Consider the following 17349-nt stretch of genomic DNA (forward strand, 5'->3'; position numbering starts at 1 on the left):
TATAAAAACCACCAGTCTGAATAATAGGTCTTTTTTATTAACAGACATCATGTAAATGTCGACAGTAACAAAATTTTTTAGTCCATTAAAAAAAAAAAGTGGGTTGGACTGACAAGACTCCTCCCACAAAATAACTTAATGAGGGAGGGGGTAAAAGACGGGAGGTTGTGCTCAGATACTTAAATGTTGCCGATAGTCAGAACTTCCTCGTGGCATTTACTGGTCGAATGTTTAGATTGGTAGAAACCGGCGTACAGCAGCGTCGAGTCAAGGGAAGCGGAGTATCAGGCACATTTCACACGGTATTAAACGGGGGCTTGTCACAAAGCAGGATCAGAGTTAGCCAAAAGCCTCCTACACACTCCGAGACATCGCCTCGGAGACCGAGGAGACGGAACACCTGACTGCTAGTACACGTACGAAGCTAGAGAGAGAGAGAGAAAGGTTTTCTTTGTTCACTACCACACAAGCCACACACCTACAAAGTGTTTGAATAGCGTTATTACGTGAGCCGGATAATTTAGAGATCCGTTTCATGGGACACCCCCAAAAACAGGCTGGTAGGCAACACAAGCAAACAGAACAGAAGCAGACACAGAAAGTGAAGCACCATCAGAAAATATGACAGTGGATTAAGAGAAAGAGAGAGAGGGGGGGTTATATACAGAAGGGGGCTGTCAGTGTGTGTGCCTTCGTCACAAAATACAGGTCACCATGGTTACGTAGTTTGGTGTTTTTTTGCAAATCCAGCTGCTTAAAGAAGAATAAAGACAAAGGAGAGGTGTTGGAGCGGAGATGTTTCCAGAGACACGGCCTGAATCTGAAGGAACAGAGAGTGAAACTGAAAATATGTCGTCCTGCAGAAGTGACTGAACTCTGCTCCCGCTCTTTAACTTCACGTCCTTTGAGAGAGACACAGGTGACAGGGGAGGAGGGACATGAACAGTGTTACTGGACAGGAGCCTTAATACACTGTAGTGTGTGTAATGTGTAGACATATATATTCGTGTGTGTGTGTGAATGCGTCTCCTCTGTAATGTGTAGATATTTTGTTTTCACACGTCTCCCTTATGGCAGCAGCTGCATCTCAGGCCTCGCTCTCCCCGGCTGATGACGTGTTCTGCACCTCCTCCTCCAGGATGGGCACGATCAGGTTGTCCTTGGACATCAGGTTGTACTTCATGACGAAGCGTGTGAACCGGTGACACAGGAACGTCTCGTTCTGCACAGAGACAAACACACACACACAGATCACAGCTATGAAACTGCATCCTGATTCTTCACCATTCTGCCTGGTTGACACTTTGAAGCTGCTTTCAAACATGCACTGAAATTTCCCCGACATTTTCCAGTCAGAAAAATGTAAGAAAGCACAAATGTCCAAGTGACCTGCTGAGGACATTTCCCGAAACTTTTCCTGCCAGCCCCTAGAAAACTGTCAAGAGTGAGTCCATGTGAGAATACAGCAGGAAAACAGCTGCTGGCAAGTGGGCGTGTTGCTTACGTTATTAACACATGACAGATTGAAACTGGAAGAACACAAACATCTCAGGATGAAGAAGAGGAGCCTAACACGTAGAAGACGAAGACGTCAACTTGGAAACACGAGGTTCCAGAGCTTCTGGTGATGAGGGCCGATGCCGGTGTGGATGAGCTGTAAACAACAACACTGATCTTTCCACAGCAGAGTTTATACATCATGTCCGGCCTCCTGCTGCTCTACAGGCTCCGCCCCTGCTGCTCTACAGGCTCCGCCCCTCGCCTGGATGTTCCCCACATGTTCCTGTTGTTGTGAACGAGTCGGACCCGACAACCTGCTGCTGCTGCTTCACAGGCAAAAGACAAACTGTGTCTGGACCAAATTTTTCAGACATTTTCCAGAAACATGCGTGGGTGTGTGCAACATATTTGGTGGTGGAGCTTATCAATTCCCGTTCTAGTCTTTAACCTGAGGCCTGTTTAAAATAAGGTTTTGCTACCATCTATAAATAAAGTAATTTCTATTTTACCATGTCTTTATTTGTACACGTTTATATCAGGGCTCTCATGCTATTAAAAAAAAAGTTTTTCCTTTGGCTTAGGTGCAGCACACGAGCCTTAAAGGTTCAGTGTTTAGAATTTAGTGACAACTAGTGGTGAAGTGTCATAATGCAGCTGAACACCCCTCACCTTTTATATTCTATTTTTGCTTGTATGGTTTTCTTTCTGAATATTTTTGAGCACGGCTAGAAGGGAGCCTGTGACCCAAGAATTTGTATCTGCATGTAACTGTTGTGCACATGACAAATATTCTTAAAGATGGCTGATACATCAAAGGAACAAACCAAACTAGTGTCTTAATAATTTGTTCATCTAGTGAAACATCGGTAGAACAGACACAACTAAGTGGAGTATTTTTTTAATTCTTTCCAACAGTTGTTACAGAAAATGGTTACAGAAAACATTTCATGCACTTTTTTTTTTGTTTGGATGTGGTAAACTGGAGCTCCCAGAGTGAATCCACACCCCTTCAGCAGAAGACACGTATATTCGTCCTCATTTAGAGCGATAGCATTTCTACCGTTTAAAGAATCTGCTCAAAGAGGAGACGAATCTGGACATTCTGCCGGGTTTGTTGGACATGTGGCTTTCCATAGAGGCGGCGATTCTTTTCTCGACCTCTGGTTCTTTTCGGTAAATGGAAAGCAGCAGCGTTTCCGGACAGTCCCACATCTTACACAGGTCCTTGAACACCGCCTTGTGGAGGACATTGATTATATCTGGGGACGTGTCTAAGTCAATGTCCTGGACTTCGGCCCATGTTTTTTCAAACAGGTATTGAGTGAGGTGTATTGATTCGTCACAGAACAAGTTCACTTTGGACTTTGCATACACTCGAGTGACGAACTGGTCAATGACGAGATTGACGTACATCTTTTGCGGGCTCTGCCCGCCTGCTGCACTGTTGATCTCTGAGACCGGAGATCCTACGATGGGCTCAATCTCCATTAAAGCGGAGGTCACCCTCTTGGTGTAGTCACCGGCCTGTTTAGAGAACCACCAGTTCATCAATGGCAGGAAATTCATCACTCTCTCCTTTATGTCCGCGTACATCTTTCTGTGGGACTTAGGAACAGACACTTTCATCACTTCAGCTGGACTCGCCACTAAAGGGTCAGTTGTGACGTACCTATAGAGGACATCGGTAAGGACGGGGGCGTTTGCAGGTGAAACTCTGTCCTTGGTCTCTGTCAGAAGCAGAGACTCCACACTATCCATCAGAGACTTGACTGACTCAATGCTCTGGACTTGGGTCTCCTTACTGAACTTCTTCCTGACTTGTGTCCCCATCTTGAGCATCGATGCTGTGGCAAGAAACTTTGCAAAAAGCTTCTTGATCCTCTTGCCCACTCCTTTCCAAAACTTCTTGTGGCTCTTTGAGGATTTGGAGCCTCTACTCGAATCAGATGATCTGACGCTCTCCTCTTCACTAATGATCTGATAGATTTCATCTGCAGCAGCTTTAAACTCCAGAGAAGATTCAGATATCAGCCCACTCAGGTCAGATTCTGACATTTCGTCCACAAGGGGCTCGATGATGTCGCTCACCTCCTTCCCGATGATTTCCTGGACGGCCTCACTTGTCCTATAGTCACTGCTGCGGACTGATGATTCTGAGGATGTTCGTCTGTCAGAGCGAGAACTGCTTGATGAAGAGTCAGTGCTTGAAGAAGTTGGTTTCCCCCTAGGGAACTCGTTTATCAGATCAAATGTCTTTTGACTGCGTAGTTTCGGCTTGAACGAGCCCTCGATGTCGCCGGCAGATTTCTTCAACAGTTTGCAAACACAATTGACCATTTTCTCAAGTTTGTTGGCTGTGGTCTGGTGACACTGTGGCAGTCCGGTGGAGCGTCCGCTGGTGGAGCGTCCGCTGGTGGAGCGTCCGCTGGTGGAGCGTCCGCTGGTGGAGCGCTCAGACCGGCGGGAATTGACCCTCTCTGTTATCTCCTCTGCAACCAACTCAGTGAGTTGATCCAAACTCACAGACTTTTTTAAGCTGCCCGGTGCTAAACTCTGACGGAGAGCGTCTCCCAGACTGGACTGGATACTCTCCGCAGTAAAGGGAAAGTCGTTGTGTCCATGTGCTGTGATCAGGTCTGAGGACACAGACAAAGTCATGTTCAGAAAAAGTTCTGCCAACAGAAACCTTGTGATGTTGTCTGGTGTTTCTGATTTGAACAGTTCCCACTGCTCCGCAGTCAACTTGCTATAAAGATCCTCAATCTGCATGCGAATAGTTTCAACTGTCATGCTGGGAAGCTCCAATGCATCAGATGTATCCATGGTGAATGTCTGTATTGCAGTCTCCTCCATATCTGGGTTCAGGTCTATTCGATCCGTTTCTTTCCACTTAGCGCTGCTGACCAGGTAGTACAAAACGCCCTTGATATGGGACATGAAGGGTATCTTCTTCCAACCATGAGTCATATAGACATCAAACACATGATAAAGAACCAAAGGCAATTTTAAAGATCTCAAATAATGTTGTAGATCAAAACCACAAAAAGATTGTGACTCTAATAGAAAGCCCGGCCTCTTGTTCAAAGGCATTGTTATTTTAAGGGCGTTTTCAGTCATGAATTGCGGAGGATGTCCGAGCCTCTTCTTCTTCTCTGTTTGGTTTATTGGCGGGTAGCAACCAACGTCAAGGTGCATTACCGCCTTCCACTGTGTGTTGAACCCCCCCGCACAAAATATTTTATAGAAGAGTCAGTGGAGCATGTAATGCTTCACTTTAATAAGTGTGTTCGAGAACGAGAAAAGCTCAAGAGGAAAAGTGCAAAGCAGAGAGGAAGAACTAAGCTTGGAAATAGTAGTTACCTTTGGAATAGGGAGTATGTTCCATTAGCTGAGGGAGACAGGATTGGACAAACTGATTTAATATGAGCTAGATAACTCTGATATACACTCCAACACAGGAGGTTGTCACCCGCCACTCAACTGAACGAAGGAGAAGCTATCAAATATCAAGGGTAATAAGAGATACGCTGCCGAATGGGGAAGAAGAGGAAGTAGGATATTGACACACACAGTAGAGGGCGGTAATGCACCTTGACGTTGGTTGTCACCTGCCAATAAACCGAATAAAGAAGGAGAAGAAGACTTGGGACTGGACTTTCTCTGGCGATCGTCTTTCACACGTGAAGAACGCAGCAGGAGGTCCTGGGCTCAAACTCTTAAATTCAAGGAAGCACAACAACGAGAAACAGAAAGTAAATCTGGACGAGTTGTGTTTCATGCTGTACTTTTCTTAAAATAAAAATAAAAAAACAGATCAGAGATCAGGAAGTGTGTGTGTTGTTGTGATGGACACATGTTTGAGTAGAGTAGAGAAGCTGCTGTTAAAACAAACCCACATTTCTTCATGAGTACTGGCAGAGAGGTCTGTGGATGGAAAGCTACTGTTGGTCCAGTGTGTGGAGTTGTTGCAGGGAGTTGGTGGGCGTGTCCGCCTCACTCTTTGTTGTTGTGCTTGTTGTGTATGTGAAAGTTCAGTGTTCAGGCTCCACGTCAAAACACTCAGTTTGTATCTGCACTCTGAAATCAAGGTTCAGGAATTTAAAGGAAATAGCTACGACCACTGGGCAGAGGGTGTGACACACACACACACACACACACACACACACACACACACACACACACACACACACACACACACACACACACACACACACACACACACACACACACACACACACACACACACACACACACACACACACACACACACACACGAAAAGAGCTCATGGGACCAAAGCTCGGTTCTAATGAAGCAGACCCCCCCCCCGTGCTCCCTGCTTTCACACCAAGAGGACAACTTCTGCGACTCATCTTCTTATTTTTTATTCTTTTCTAACAGTTGTGACAGAAAATGGTTACAGAAAACATTTCATGCACTTTTTTTTTTGTTTGGATGTGGTAAACTGGAGCTCCCAGAGTGAATCCACACCCCTTCAGCAGAAGACACGTATATTCGTCCTCATTTAGAGCGATAGCATTTCTACCGTTTAAAGAATCTGCTCAAAGAGGAGACGAATCTGGACATTCTGCCGGGTTTGTTGGACATGTGGCTTTCCATAGAGGCGGCGATTCTTTTCTCGACCTCTGGTTCTTTTCGGTAAATGGAAAGCAGCAGCGTTTCCGGACAGTCCCACATCTTACACAGGTCCTTGAACACCGCCTTGTGGAGGACATTGATTATATCTGGGGACGTGTCTATGTCAATGTCCTGGACTTCGGCCCATGTTTTTTCAAACAGGTATTGAGTGAGGTGTATGGATTCGTCACAGAACAAGTTCACTTTGGACTTTGCAAACACTCGAGTGACGAACTGGTCAATGACGAGATTGACATACATCTTTTTGCGGGGCTCTGCCCGTTCCGTTGCACTGTTGATCTCTGAGACCGGAGATCCTACGATGGGCTCAATCTCCATTAAAGCGGAGGTCACCCTCTTGGTGTAGTCACCGGCCTGTTTTGAGAACCACCAGTTCATCAATGGCAGGAAATTCATCACTCTCTCCTTTATGTCCGCGTACATCTTTCTGTGGGACTTAGGAACAGACACTTTCGTCACTTCAGCTGGACTCGCCACTAAAGGGTCAGTTGTGACGTACCTATAGAGGACATCGGTAAGGACGGGGGCGTTTGCAGGTGAAACTCTGTCCTTGGTCTCTGTCAGAAGCAGAGACTCCACACTATCCATCAGAGACTTGACTGACTCACTGCTCTGGACTTGGGTCTCCTTACTGAACTTCTTCCTGACTTGTGTCCCCATCTTGAGCATCGATGCTGTGGCCAAAAACTTTGCAAAAAGCTTCTTGATCCTCTTCCCCACTCCTTTCCAACACTTCTTGTGGCTCTTTGAGGATTTGGAGCCTCTACTCGAATCAGATGATCTGACGCTCTCCTCTTCACTAATGATCTGATAGATTTCATCTGCAGCAGCTTTAAACTCCAGAGAAGATTCAGATATCAGCCCACTCAGGTCAGATTCTGACATTTCGTCCACAAGGGGCTCGATGATGTCGCTCACCTCCTTCCCGATGATTTCCTGGACGGCCTCACTTGTCCTATAGTCACTGCTGCGGACTGATGATTCTGAGGATGATGCTCCGTCACTGTCTGAAGAGGTTGAGGTTGTTTTACCCCGAGGAAGCTTGTTTAAAAGATCAAATGTCTTTTGACTACGCAGTCTTGGCTTGAACGAGCCCTCGATGTCACAAGCAGATTTCTTCAACACTTTGCAAAGACAACTGACCATTTTCTCGAGTTTGTTGGGTATGGTCTGGTGACACTGTGGCGGTCCAGCGGATTCTGTGCTGGTGGAGTTGGAATGCAGGCTGGCGTTGACCCTCTCTGTCACCTCCTCTGCAAACAACTCTATGAATTGATCCAAACTCTCAGAGCTGGTTGAGCTGCCCGGTGCTAAACTTTGGCAGAGTGCGTCTTCCAGACTGGACAAGACCTTTTCTACAGTCACGGACATGCCGTCATATCCAAGAGTCGTTAGCAGTTTGGAGGACACAGTCGATGTCATGTTCATCACAAGTTCTGCCAACAGAAACTTTGTGGCATTGTTCGGTGCCCCTAATTTTAACTGCCTCCACTCGTCCGCAGTAAGCTTGGTGAAGACATCGTCAATGTGCGGCTGAATAGCTTTGACTGTTATGTCGGGTAGCTCCAATTCAGTAGATGTATCCATTGTGAAGCTGAATCTTCTAAGAAACTCAGAAACTAAAATCGTATCTATTTATTTATTGCAAGTCTTACAAGCTCTTCTTAATTAATCCTCTTCTTAGTTTGGTTTGTAGGCGAGTGGCAACCAACATCTTAGGATATTACCACCTCTCATCAAAGGCATGTTAAAGGTCATAGCCAACGGCCTTCAGTCTGGCCTTTAGTTGAAAGCCATGTGGTAATATACACCTTGACCACCTTGTTGGTTCAACTAATTCTATTGCATTTACCACATGGTATCTCTTATTGCCCTATGTGATAAATGCAAAGTAGTAGTATGCACCTTGACATTGGTTGACTGACACCTGCCAATAAACCGAACAAAGAAGCAGCAGCAACGGATTTTATCTTCATTTCAATGAAAATGCAGAAATCTGCATATAACAATACAATAATAGTCGAATAAAATGAAGATTTATTTAACAAACTGCTTCCAGTTCTGTTTTGTATGTGAAAGCAGCTAAACACTCATACGAGTGTTTCAGACATGCACTGGAATCCAGACATTTTCCTGAAATCTTTCCAAGGGGCTGTGTTTGAGAAAGCAAATGTACTCGTCTGTTGTTCCAGACATTTTCTGGAACTTTTCCTCCCAGACCCCAAGTTAGTCCTTGTGAAAATACAGCTGGAAAAGATAGCGGGTGAGCGTGTTGATGACGTCTGTAACAGGCGACAGACGTAAAATTGGAACAATATAAATATCCCAGGATTAAAATGAGGAACCATACATGTAGAAAACACAAACGAAGTTGTAAACTTGGAAAGAAAGACAAGATTCAAGAGCATTTAGCAATAGGGGCCAACTTCGGTGTCTATGGGCTCATAAAAAAAACCACGTCATCCGTCATGTCCTGCCTCCTGCTGCTCTACGCAGAGCCACCGCTCACCTGGATATTTTCAATAATGTTCTGATCCCTGTTGCTGTTGTGAACACATCTGACCTGGATAATATCCTGCTGTGTTTTGCATATATGAAAAGTAAACTCCAGAAACTGTCCAGACCCAAGTTTGGGGATATCATTAAAAAATAGAATGTCTGATTTGTCACATCATCTCTTTCTGTAGGGTCTGGAAACGTGAAGTGTTTTATAACTGGACTATATCAGCAAATTAAAACCAAAACAATCCCACAATTAGCATTTCGCTTGGCAGAATGATCCCCACAATAAATGGTTTGTATTTATATAGCGCTTTTTTAGTCTTGATGACAACTCAAAGCGCTTTACAGTTCAGTTTCACATTCCCCCGTTCACAGACACATTCATACAGTGCATCTATGGGCAGCACTTTTCATTCCATGAGGGGCAATCTGGGGTTCAGCATCTTGCCCAAGAACATATCGGCATGCAGATGGGGAAGACTGGGATCGAGCCGCCAACCATCTGGTTAGAGGACGACCGTTTTACTCCCTCAGCCACAGCCGTCCAAAGAGCACTGCATTCATTACTAGCCGAACAGAAGCCTTTTCTAATGACACCTACCTCATACTTGTCAAATATCTGGCGGTGGTGGAAGTAGGCATGAGAGAATATCCTATAGATGCGACGACAGACAGAGCCGAGTTTAGCCACTGATGACTCTTTGATGCTCACCCTAGAAGGACAAATCAGACAAAGATGGTAGCTGTTTAAATGATATCAAGTCAGTATCGGGTCAGTTTTCTTAAAGCAAAGTGCTTGTTGGATCTCCTGTCACACTCCAACCTTCTAAGATTCACTACAAGACTCTGTGAGCAGCAGATTCAACTGATTGTTCTCTGTAGGTTCATCACTACGAGCCAAACATTTCACATTATCACACTGACATTTACTACTGTATCAATCATAGTGGCTGAGCTGCAGGTGACTGACCTGCTGGGGAAGTATTTGTTGCTATTGAGAAGACAGGCAGCTCCGTCCAGCGTGTGCCTGGTGTAATCAATGGCAGGGCACTATGGATGAAGCAGAACAAAAACGCACACACAACTGTGAGTAAGAGCGGTCTCTACTTGTAATTTACACACAGGCAGATAGGAATAAATCAGGCAGAGGGGTTCATACAGGACGGACTCACCTCTTTGGGTGTCTTGTGGGCAGCACATAAAAAGATCCACTGCTCTGTGGCCGTCATCTGGGTGCAGGTGTCTGGGTGGCACTCGCTCTGCAGGAGGAGAAACTTGTATTACAACGATACTAGTCTGGACTTGTCTAGACATGATAACTTGGGGAAACAAATTCAATCTATGATGCTGTAATTTGCTGCTACAAATTTAAAAGTTGATTTTGGTAGTTTAAAGAGGTCAGGAGAAAATCTGCAGGGGATATGTTTTGTTACAACACAAGACAATTGAATATTAACTCAGGACTAAATCCTTTCAGTCAAAGCAAAACAAGTGTGTATTTGTTTGTTTGCTCACTTACCTGCAGTTTTACAGCGAGTCCATTGAGCTCCAGACAAAACTGCCTGAAAAACAGGACATGACAAGAAAACACAACACACAGGCATGAGGGAGTTATTCTGTCAGATTTGATTAGAAACCAGTGGCTTGTCAAAGTTTGGGATCACTTAATTACCTTCACTGAGGAGGTTATGTAAAATATTTTGTCTGTCCATTAGTTAGCAGGATTATGCAAGACAACTGGACGGATTGGACGGACGGAACAAGACATTGAAGGATGTGGTATGGATCAGGAAAGAACCCATTCAATTATTACATATGGTATTATAAGAAGTGTAAAAATGTGGCTCATTATAAACCTGTAGTGGGACAGAATGGAATATGGTGGCGACCACAAGTTTAGATAATTAATGTGAAACACTGCTTTGACCTGGCGAGATAGGCCGTCAAGTATTTATTTTTGGGGGTATTTTAGGCCTTTACTTGTCAGGACAGGCGTGAAATGGGGGGGTGACACACAGCAAATGGTCGGGAGCTTGAGTCGGACCCGGGCCGCTGCAGAGGCATGAAGCCTGTCCTTCAAATGTTAACTAATGCAGGCTAACAAGACCATATTCAAAAAATGTACTCATAGTATTTTCTTCCCCCGCTTACCTGAGGTGTTCATACTTCCACACCCCCTCATCCTGACCCTCCGGAGGTTCCAGGATTTTGTCGATATTGGAGCAATCTGATCTAATGTTCTGCTGAATGTACTGAAACAAGAGCCATCAAACACACATTAGCAGACATCCTCGTTCAGCCACAGCTTTTAATGAGGAGATCATTGCATTCGTTTGTCAACCGGCCAAAATGAAAAACTCTGTACTAGTGTGCACTTCTTTAAAAAGAGCCAACATGACAACACACCTGTTGGACAGCGAGCGTGCTGTCCATCTCCTCAAATGATTCATCCGGCCAGTTGTAGAAGTCCTGCACAGGGAGGGAGGACACGTTTAGTCTCCAGTCAAAGTGGACAAAGTGCACATTGTAGCTTGACTGGAGCAGATTACATAGCTGTTGCACAACATCGACCCACAATCAACTAAACAAACACGGACATAAAGTCGGCTTCTGACTTGTCCAGCTAAGGGGAGATTTAAGGGGAAATGACAATATCGAGCCACTGATTGAACTTATTGTATCAGTGCAGATTTAGACACGCTGCTTCAAAGCTTAAAACACATTTTCAGATTTATTTCGTTTGTGAGAAAAACTGCCTTTTCTCTCCAAGAGACAGGATATAGATTAAAACCACCTGCATTCAAAAACACAAGTGTGAGAGCTTGTGTTGTGTTAATGTTTACATTCCTCAGACTTCAGACCACGTGCAGATATAAACCAACTGGACTTGGAGACTTTAATACCAAATTAAATCACAGGTTGTCAATAAGAGAAAGTTTGATCACATTAACAAAACACACACACACACACACACACACATGGGGGATTTCACAGCTTTTGTCGTCGACGCACAAAAGCCCAGTGAACATTAAACTATTTAATTCTGAACTAAATAACCTGGAAGAGTTTGAATAGTTTAAAATCCAGGTTCGTGTCAAAGAAACCTCCGTATGGGAAGCTAACTTCAGAGACGTTAACAAACCCGGTGTTAATTCACTAAACGACGCACAGTGAACTGTCCAGTGGAACAAACTGTCCGGAGACAGGAAAACAAGTTTAACGGGGAAAATATTTTTATAAAAAATCTTTTGTTTTTCTCCAATCACTCACAGCTAAGAAGCTAACTTGTCACTAGCTAGCTCGATAGCCGGGATGCGGCTTCTTCCTGCGAAGCTAACGAGCGTACGCAGCTAAATAGCAACATAGCTAACTCCGTGTGCTTTCGGGTGGTTTCCATCCACCAGCGGATCGAGCTCGTGATTAAACCCGCGACACATGAACCCGAATCGATCTGCAGGGGAGGAGGCCGAACCCGGGCTCGCTTTGGACCCGACTCCAGGAACTAGACGGAGGAGCAGCTAGCGGTTAGCGGCTAGCGGTTAGCAGCTAACCTAGCTGGACGCTTCCAGGTCCCGGCCCTTCCTGTGTTTGTCTGGGACCGAGGTGCGGATCAGAGACGCGCGCCGGAGAAACCCGGTTCGGGTGAAGCGGCTTCCCCGGGTCTGTGGGGCCGACAGGTCGGGAACCACGCGGGGAAGCTCCGGCGGCTGGAAACAAACCTTCGCCTTGGTTCCAGGCCGATTCCTCCTGAGAACTGCAGAACCCTCCGCCATGACCATCTCGACAGAATACCCGGATGTTCGTCAGTGGCGCTGTTGTCGTGTCGGTGATTCACTTCGTGGTAACTGTACTGTGCTGTACTTCATTTGTGTACTTATACTGCACACGAGTATTTCACTTAGTTTGTACTTGTAGTAAAGCACGACGAGGAAGATATTTTCCTTATTGAAAGGTCAGAGAGTCAAATCTACAAAGAGACAACTACAGAGACTCAAATCTACAAAATAACTACAGACTCAAATCTTCAAAGAGACAAAACAACTACAGACTCAAATCTTCAGAGAGAAAAAACAACCACAGACTCACACCCACAAAAAGACAACTACAGAGACTCAAATCTATAAGACAAAACAACTACAGAGACTCACATCCACAAAAAGACAACTACAAAGACTCAAATCTATAAGACAAAACAACCAGAGACTCACATCCACAAAAAGACAACTACAGAGAATACATCTTCAAAGAGACAAAACAACCACAGAAAATCTAATCAACAAAAAGACAAAACAACTACAGAGACTCAGATCCACAAAAAGACTAAATAACTACAGACTAAAATCTGCAAAAACACAAAACATTTCCATAGAGATAAAACTGATGAAAAAAGACCTCAAACAAGCAGAGAGAGAAAAACATTCATAAAAGGACACAGAGACAAAACTTCAAAGTGAGACAAAAAGACCATAAAATTAATAATAAAGACTTAAAACTACAGAGACGCAAAAATTGACTAAAGACAAGAACAGGCTGCAAAGAGTCAAACACATTCATAAACAGTGACAGATGAAAATCAATCCACAAGTTCACTACTAAGACTTAAATCAACAAGACACACAAATTGATGACTAGAAGACAAAAGGAGACAAATCCACTACATATCGATGTCAGAGGGACACAAATAGTCTCAGACACAACTGCAAAAATACCACTTGATTCATAAAGTTCACCACAAAGACACACAAACCTTCAGTCAGTGGAGTCTGTGTCCAGGGGCCGTCCGTGCTTCTGTAGAGCTGTTGATCTGTTATTACATTAAGTTTACATTCGGCTGTTTGAACAAAGAACAAAAACTCTTGCACCAGTTTTATTTATCATTATTTTAATGTCTCTCTTCAGCGATAAACCAGTTTTACATTTTTGTGAATCAATAAGAACAAAGGTCTCTCACTTTCTAATAAGTCGTGAGGTTTATGGTTCTCTTAGTTTGACAGTTTGTTTCTCAGCTTCGCATCATCTATAAAACATTAGATTACACCCGTCAAAGTGAGATCAATTGTGTTTCAGCTGGAAATAAATCTCCATACTTATGTCTTGTCCTTTTCTGTTTGGTTATATAGAAGTAAATCAAAGTTCTGTCGACTGGGAAAAACCATGAGTCATAAACTACATAACAAACTTATAATTCAAGATTGTAGTGAATATTAAACAGGAGCAGCATGAAATCATGAGACAAAACGACAACAATCGACAGTTCAACTTTATTATTGTAACAAAATGAGATCATAATTATTTACAATTGAAAAAAACATAACAAAAAGAAAAGACAGACACGAATGCGGCAACTGAATTTCTTCTCTCCGGGGGGGGGGATGACAGGGACTTGATGTAAAACAGACTCATTCGGTGTATTTACCGAGGATGTCTCCATCACGGAACAGGAAATAGTCCTGGAGGACAGAATAAGAAAGGGACAAATTAAACCAAAGAAGAAGACACAACAGAAACTAATCATAACTGATCCAGTTTGAACTTCACTGCACCTTGTTGTCCAGCACGACTTTAGTTCCACCGTACTCTGGGAGGAGAACTTTCTCGCCGACCTTCACACAGACAGACTGCATGTCTCCTTTCTAAATAAAAAAGTACAAATATATCATTGTATTGTAAATGCATCAATCAAATGTATAGAACTTGAAAATAATAAAGATATAGACTAAACCACGCTGGGAATTACCGGGTTGACAGCTCCAGGTCCGACGGCCAAGACGGTGGCCTGCAGCACTTTGCCTTGAGACTTCTCCGGCAGCATGATGCCGCCCTTCGTCACTGTCTCCGCAACGAGGCGCTCCACCAGCACCCGGTCGAACAAGGGCAGGAATTTTCTGAAGGCCTGGAAATAAAGAAATGAGCCGATGATCATCACGTTACACTTCACCAGTGAAAGCCTTGAGATTTGATGTGACAACACAAGGTGACCACTAGGGGCGGTGTTGAGATAAATACTGGCTCTGTTACACAAAACCCACTAAAGTACAAGTTTTAAGTACTTTTACTTCTGGTCTGTGTAATGCAACTTTAAAATCCCACTTAACTAACTTCAAGACAGACATATTCAAAACAGGAACTAGTTACTTTAAAAATGTAACTGGTGTGAGGTAGACAGTCTGTACTCAAACGAGTGATATCCAGGATAGTTGCATCCTACTTTTAAATACATTTACAGTTAATAATTATGTAGTAGTACATTTCTGAGTACTAGTACTTCATGGTACTTATCCACAATAATATGGCTGCTTCCACTTATGTGAAGCGTCTGGATTCTTGTGTTAATCATTAACAAAAGTATTCAGATATTAACAAATGTTAACTTCTCTCGTTAATTTCTCACTTAAACAATTAAAATCATCCACTAATCAAACAACTACAATAAAAATGCACAAGTTTAAGTTTGACTTAAAATGTGATTAATTCCACAGATCAGGGTAAAACTAAGAAATTATTAATCAGCACTTGTAGCTGCTCTGTTGTGAAAGAGGGAGGAAAAGAAAGAGGAGTGATAAGTCTACAGACAGAGTGTAAACATTAACAAGAAGCTGCCTGTGTGAAGTCAACGTTTCTTCATTCAGTTAAAGTTTCAAAGCAGTTTAATCTGATTTGAAACAGCAGCTGACGACAGTTAAAAAAGCAGCAGATGCCGCAGCGGCCTTGGGTGAAGGTCGTTTGGGGAGGAGGTGGAGGAAGGTGGGGGTTGATCTCAGTTTACTGACGGGGGCAGACATGGTGGGGTCACTGCAGTTATCCTTCACAGTGACCTTCTACCCCGCGGAGGGGGGGGACTAGGCCTGCCCACTGATAACCTGGAGGCATCTCAGGATTTCAGTTTGAACGACCTCAACTGTGATGAAATGTCCTCCAGGGTTTTACCATCACTAGATAACAGTCAGGGCCAGTTGGTCTGGTTTTCCAGAAGCTTCTCTCTGTTCTTTACACAAGGTGGTTTGAGGAGAACCAGTTGCATAAAACTGTTATGATGATGATTGCTGGTGAGATAATCTCCCCACTGCTTCGTTTTAATCATGATCAGGACATTCTGGATATTGTGCAAATATAATCAAGCATTAACATCAAGTTTGTCAAACAGTAAAAGCAGCAATAGCACAGAGTAGAAAAACTCAGTTGCAAGATAAAGTCCCTCATTAAGTATAAAGTACCCACATTATAAGTAAGTACTAATCATTATCTATATTATTTATTGGATTACAATTATTGCTGCATTCATGTGCATATTATCTAAATGCTGCTCAATGGTTTTATTACTGTTGGGTTATTCAATTTATTCTAAAACACCAATGTTTGAGTATTATTATATATTGACATAATGGTCATGAAGTAACCAAGCACAGTTATGTAAGTAGAACTTAAATGGGGCTTGTGCTTTATAACAATCACCTATAGAGTACTTTTCAAAATCCACATTAAGTTCTTCTCAATGGCAGCAAAGAAAAACTAAATGATCAGTTTGCTGCAAACATCTACTCCATCACATGTCAGCAGACGAAGATGAAATGAATCTGACTGAGATGGTGACTTGACTATTTCTTTTTATGGGACTACGTTGGCAAAGTGTTTGCTTGTTGTCAAAACTGGTTTCTCTGTATTATCGTTCACATTTAAGAGTATGAACTAGTATTTGTGGGCATTGCAATTTTATCAATGACTCCAAACTATTGTCAAAACAGCTGTCAATCAATCGACTTATTGATTGGTCGGCTAATTGAATGAGCTCTAGATCTGACAGTAAAGAAGATGACACGAGTGTAATTCTTAGTTCTCAATGACAGAAAAGGTTTAAAGCAGAATAAGAGATTTAAAACCATACAAACACTAAGCTTGACTTCCGGTCTGCTTCCGGACACTTCATTCATTGCTGCAGTGACTGAGGACTTTAATTACTCGGCACATGTTCTGTGGATGGTCCCGCTGGGCCACTCGTCACGAGGTTGTCGGTTCGATCCCCGGTGACAGACACCGAACCCCCCCCCCTCCGCCTCTTTTCTCTCCACCGTGTTTTCACAGTTTATTAAACACGATGATAAACGTGACTTTCCGCGGTTTGACCTTGTCAGTGGATGTAAACGGCGGCTAACGTTAGCCGCTAACCTAACCAACCACCACCACCGGGTGCACGAGTGTCTCTTATGTCCTCGCTCTCTAGCTGCACAGGTTATTTGACGGGTCTTACCATGTCTGTGTGGACGTGTTCGTGGGTCGAGGTTCTGCGTGGAGCTGCTGTCGGGTCCGTCAGGAGCGTGGATCGTCACACTGAACCGGTTCACGTCCACACGTGAGGAGGCAGATTCTGGAGCGCGCATGCGCAGTGGACGAGGCGGCCGTTTCTCTGCCTGACTAGAAATACCCGAAAATCCGCACAAAGCGGAAAGATCCTAATTAAAGTGATTACATTTTATCACAATGCATGAAAACATTCAAAAAAAGGTTTAAAACATTATTAATTCAAGGATTTTTGTCCTTTTTAATCGTTTAAAGTCAGGGCAATATTGCACAATATCAACTTTGACCTTTTTGTCCCCTCCAATGGAACGCGAGGAAATTCTGGAAGCGGCCGCCCCGGAACGAGCATAACCTGAATGAAACGAGTTTAAACACCATTTAAAGAATCGTTTACA

The 17349-nt window shown here is 43.6% G+C and overlaps 1 protein-coding gene across 3 annotated transcripts; it reads right to left on the minus strand.

The window, feature by feature from the left end:
* Positions 1 to 15: 15 nt before the first annotated feature.
* LOC118119986 (MOB-like protein phocein) lies at positions 16 to 17058 on the minus strand. Of its 3 annotated transcripts, XM_035174520.2 has the most exons (9): positions 16905 to 17058; positions 14397 to 14552; positions 11066 to 11128; positions 10811 to 10911; positions 10179 to 10221; positions 9832 to 9918; positions 9630 to 9709; positions 9261 to 9372; positions 16 to 1222 (listed from the first exon to the last, which is right to left on the minus strand). In XM_035174520.2, the coding sequence occupies exons 1-9, from the start codon at positions 16905 to 16907 to the stop codon at positions 1088 to 1090; spliced, it is 780 nt and encodes a 259-aa protein (XP_035030411.1). In that variant the 5' UTR covers positions 16908 to 17058; the 3' UTR covers positions 16 to 1087. The 3 variants fall into 3 exon arrangements, with proteins under 3 accessions (XP_035030411.1, XP_035030409.1, XP_035030410.1); XM_035174518.2 differs by lacking the exons at positions 14397 to 14552; positions 16905 to 17058 and adding an exon at positions 12379 to 12489; XM_035174519.2 differs by lacking the exons at positions 16 to 1222; positions 9261 to 9372; positions 9630 to 9709; ... (2 more) ...; positions 10811 to 10911; positions 11066 to 11128 and adding exons at positions 13909 to 14109; positions 14203 to 14292.
* Positions 17059 to 17349: the final 291 nt, after the last annotated feature.

Source organism: Hippoglossus stenolepis, chromosome 13, assembly GCF_022539355.2.
Source record: "Hippoglossus stenolepis isolate QCI-W04-F060 chromosome 13, HSTE1.2, whole genome shotgun sequence".
NCBI classification, from domain to species: domain Eukaryota; kingdom Metazoa; phylum Chordata; class Actinopteri; order Pleuronectiformes; family Pleuronectidae; genus Hippoglossus; species Hippoglossus stenolepis.

Bases quoted from the DNA above. Each gene is read 5' to 3' on its own strand.
- LOC118119986 (XM_035174520.2), bottom strand. The intron at 9,373-9,629 runs GTCAGTCACCTG...TTGTCCTTCTAG, and splicing joins AACAAATACTTCCCCAGCAG to GGTGAGCATCAAAGAGTCAT. The intron at 1,223-9,260 runs GTAGGTGTCATT...GTCTCTGTGCAG, and splicing joins AGATATTTGACAAGTATGAG to AACGAGACGTTCCTGTGTCA.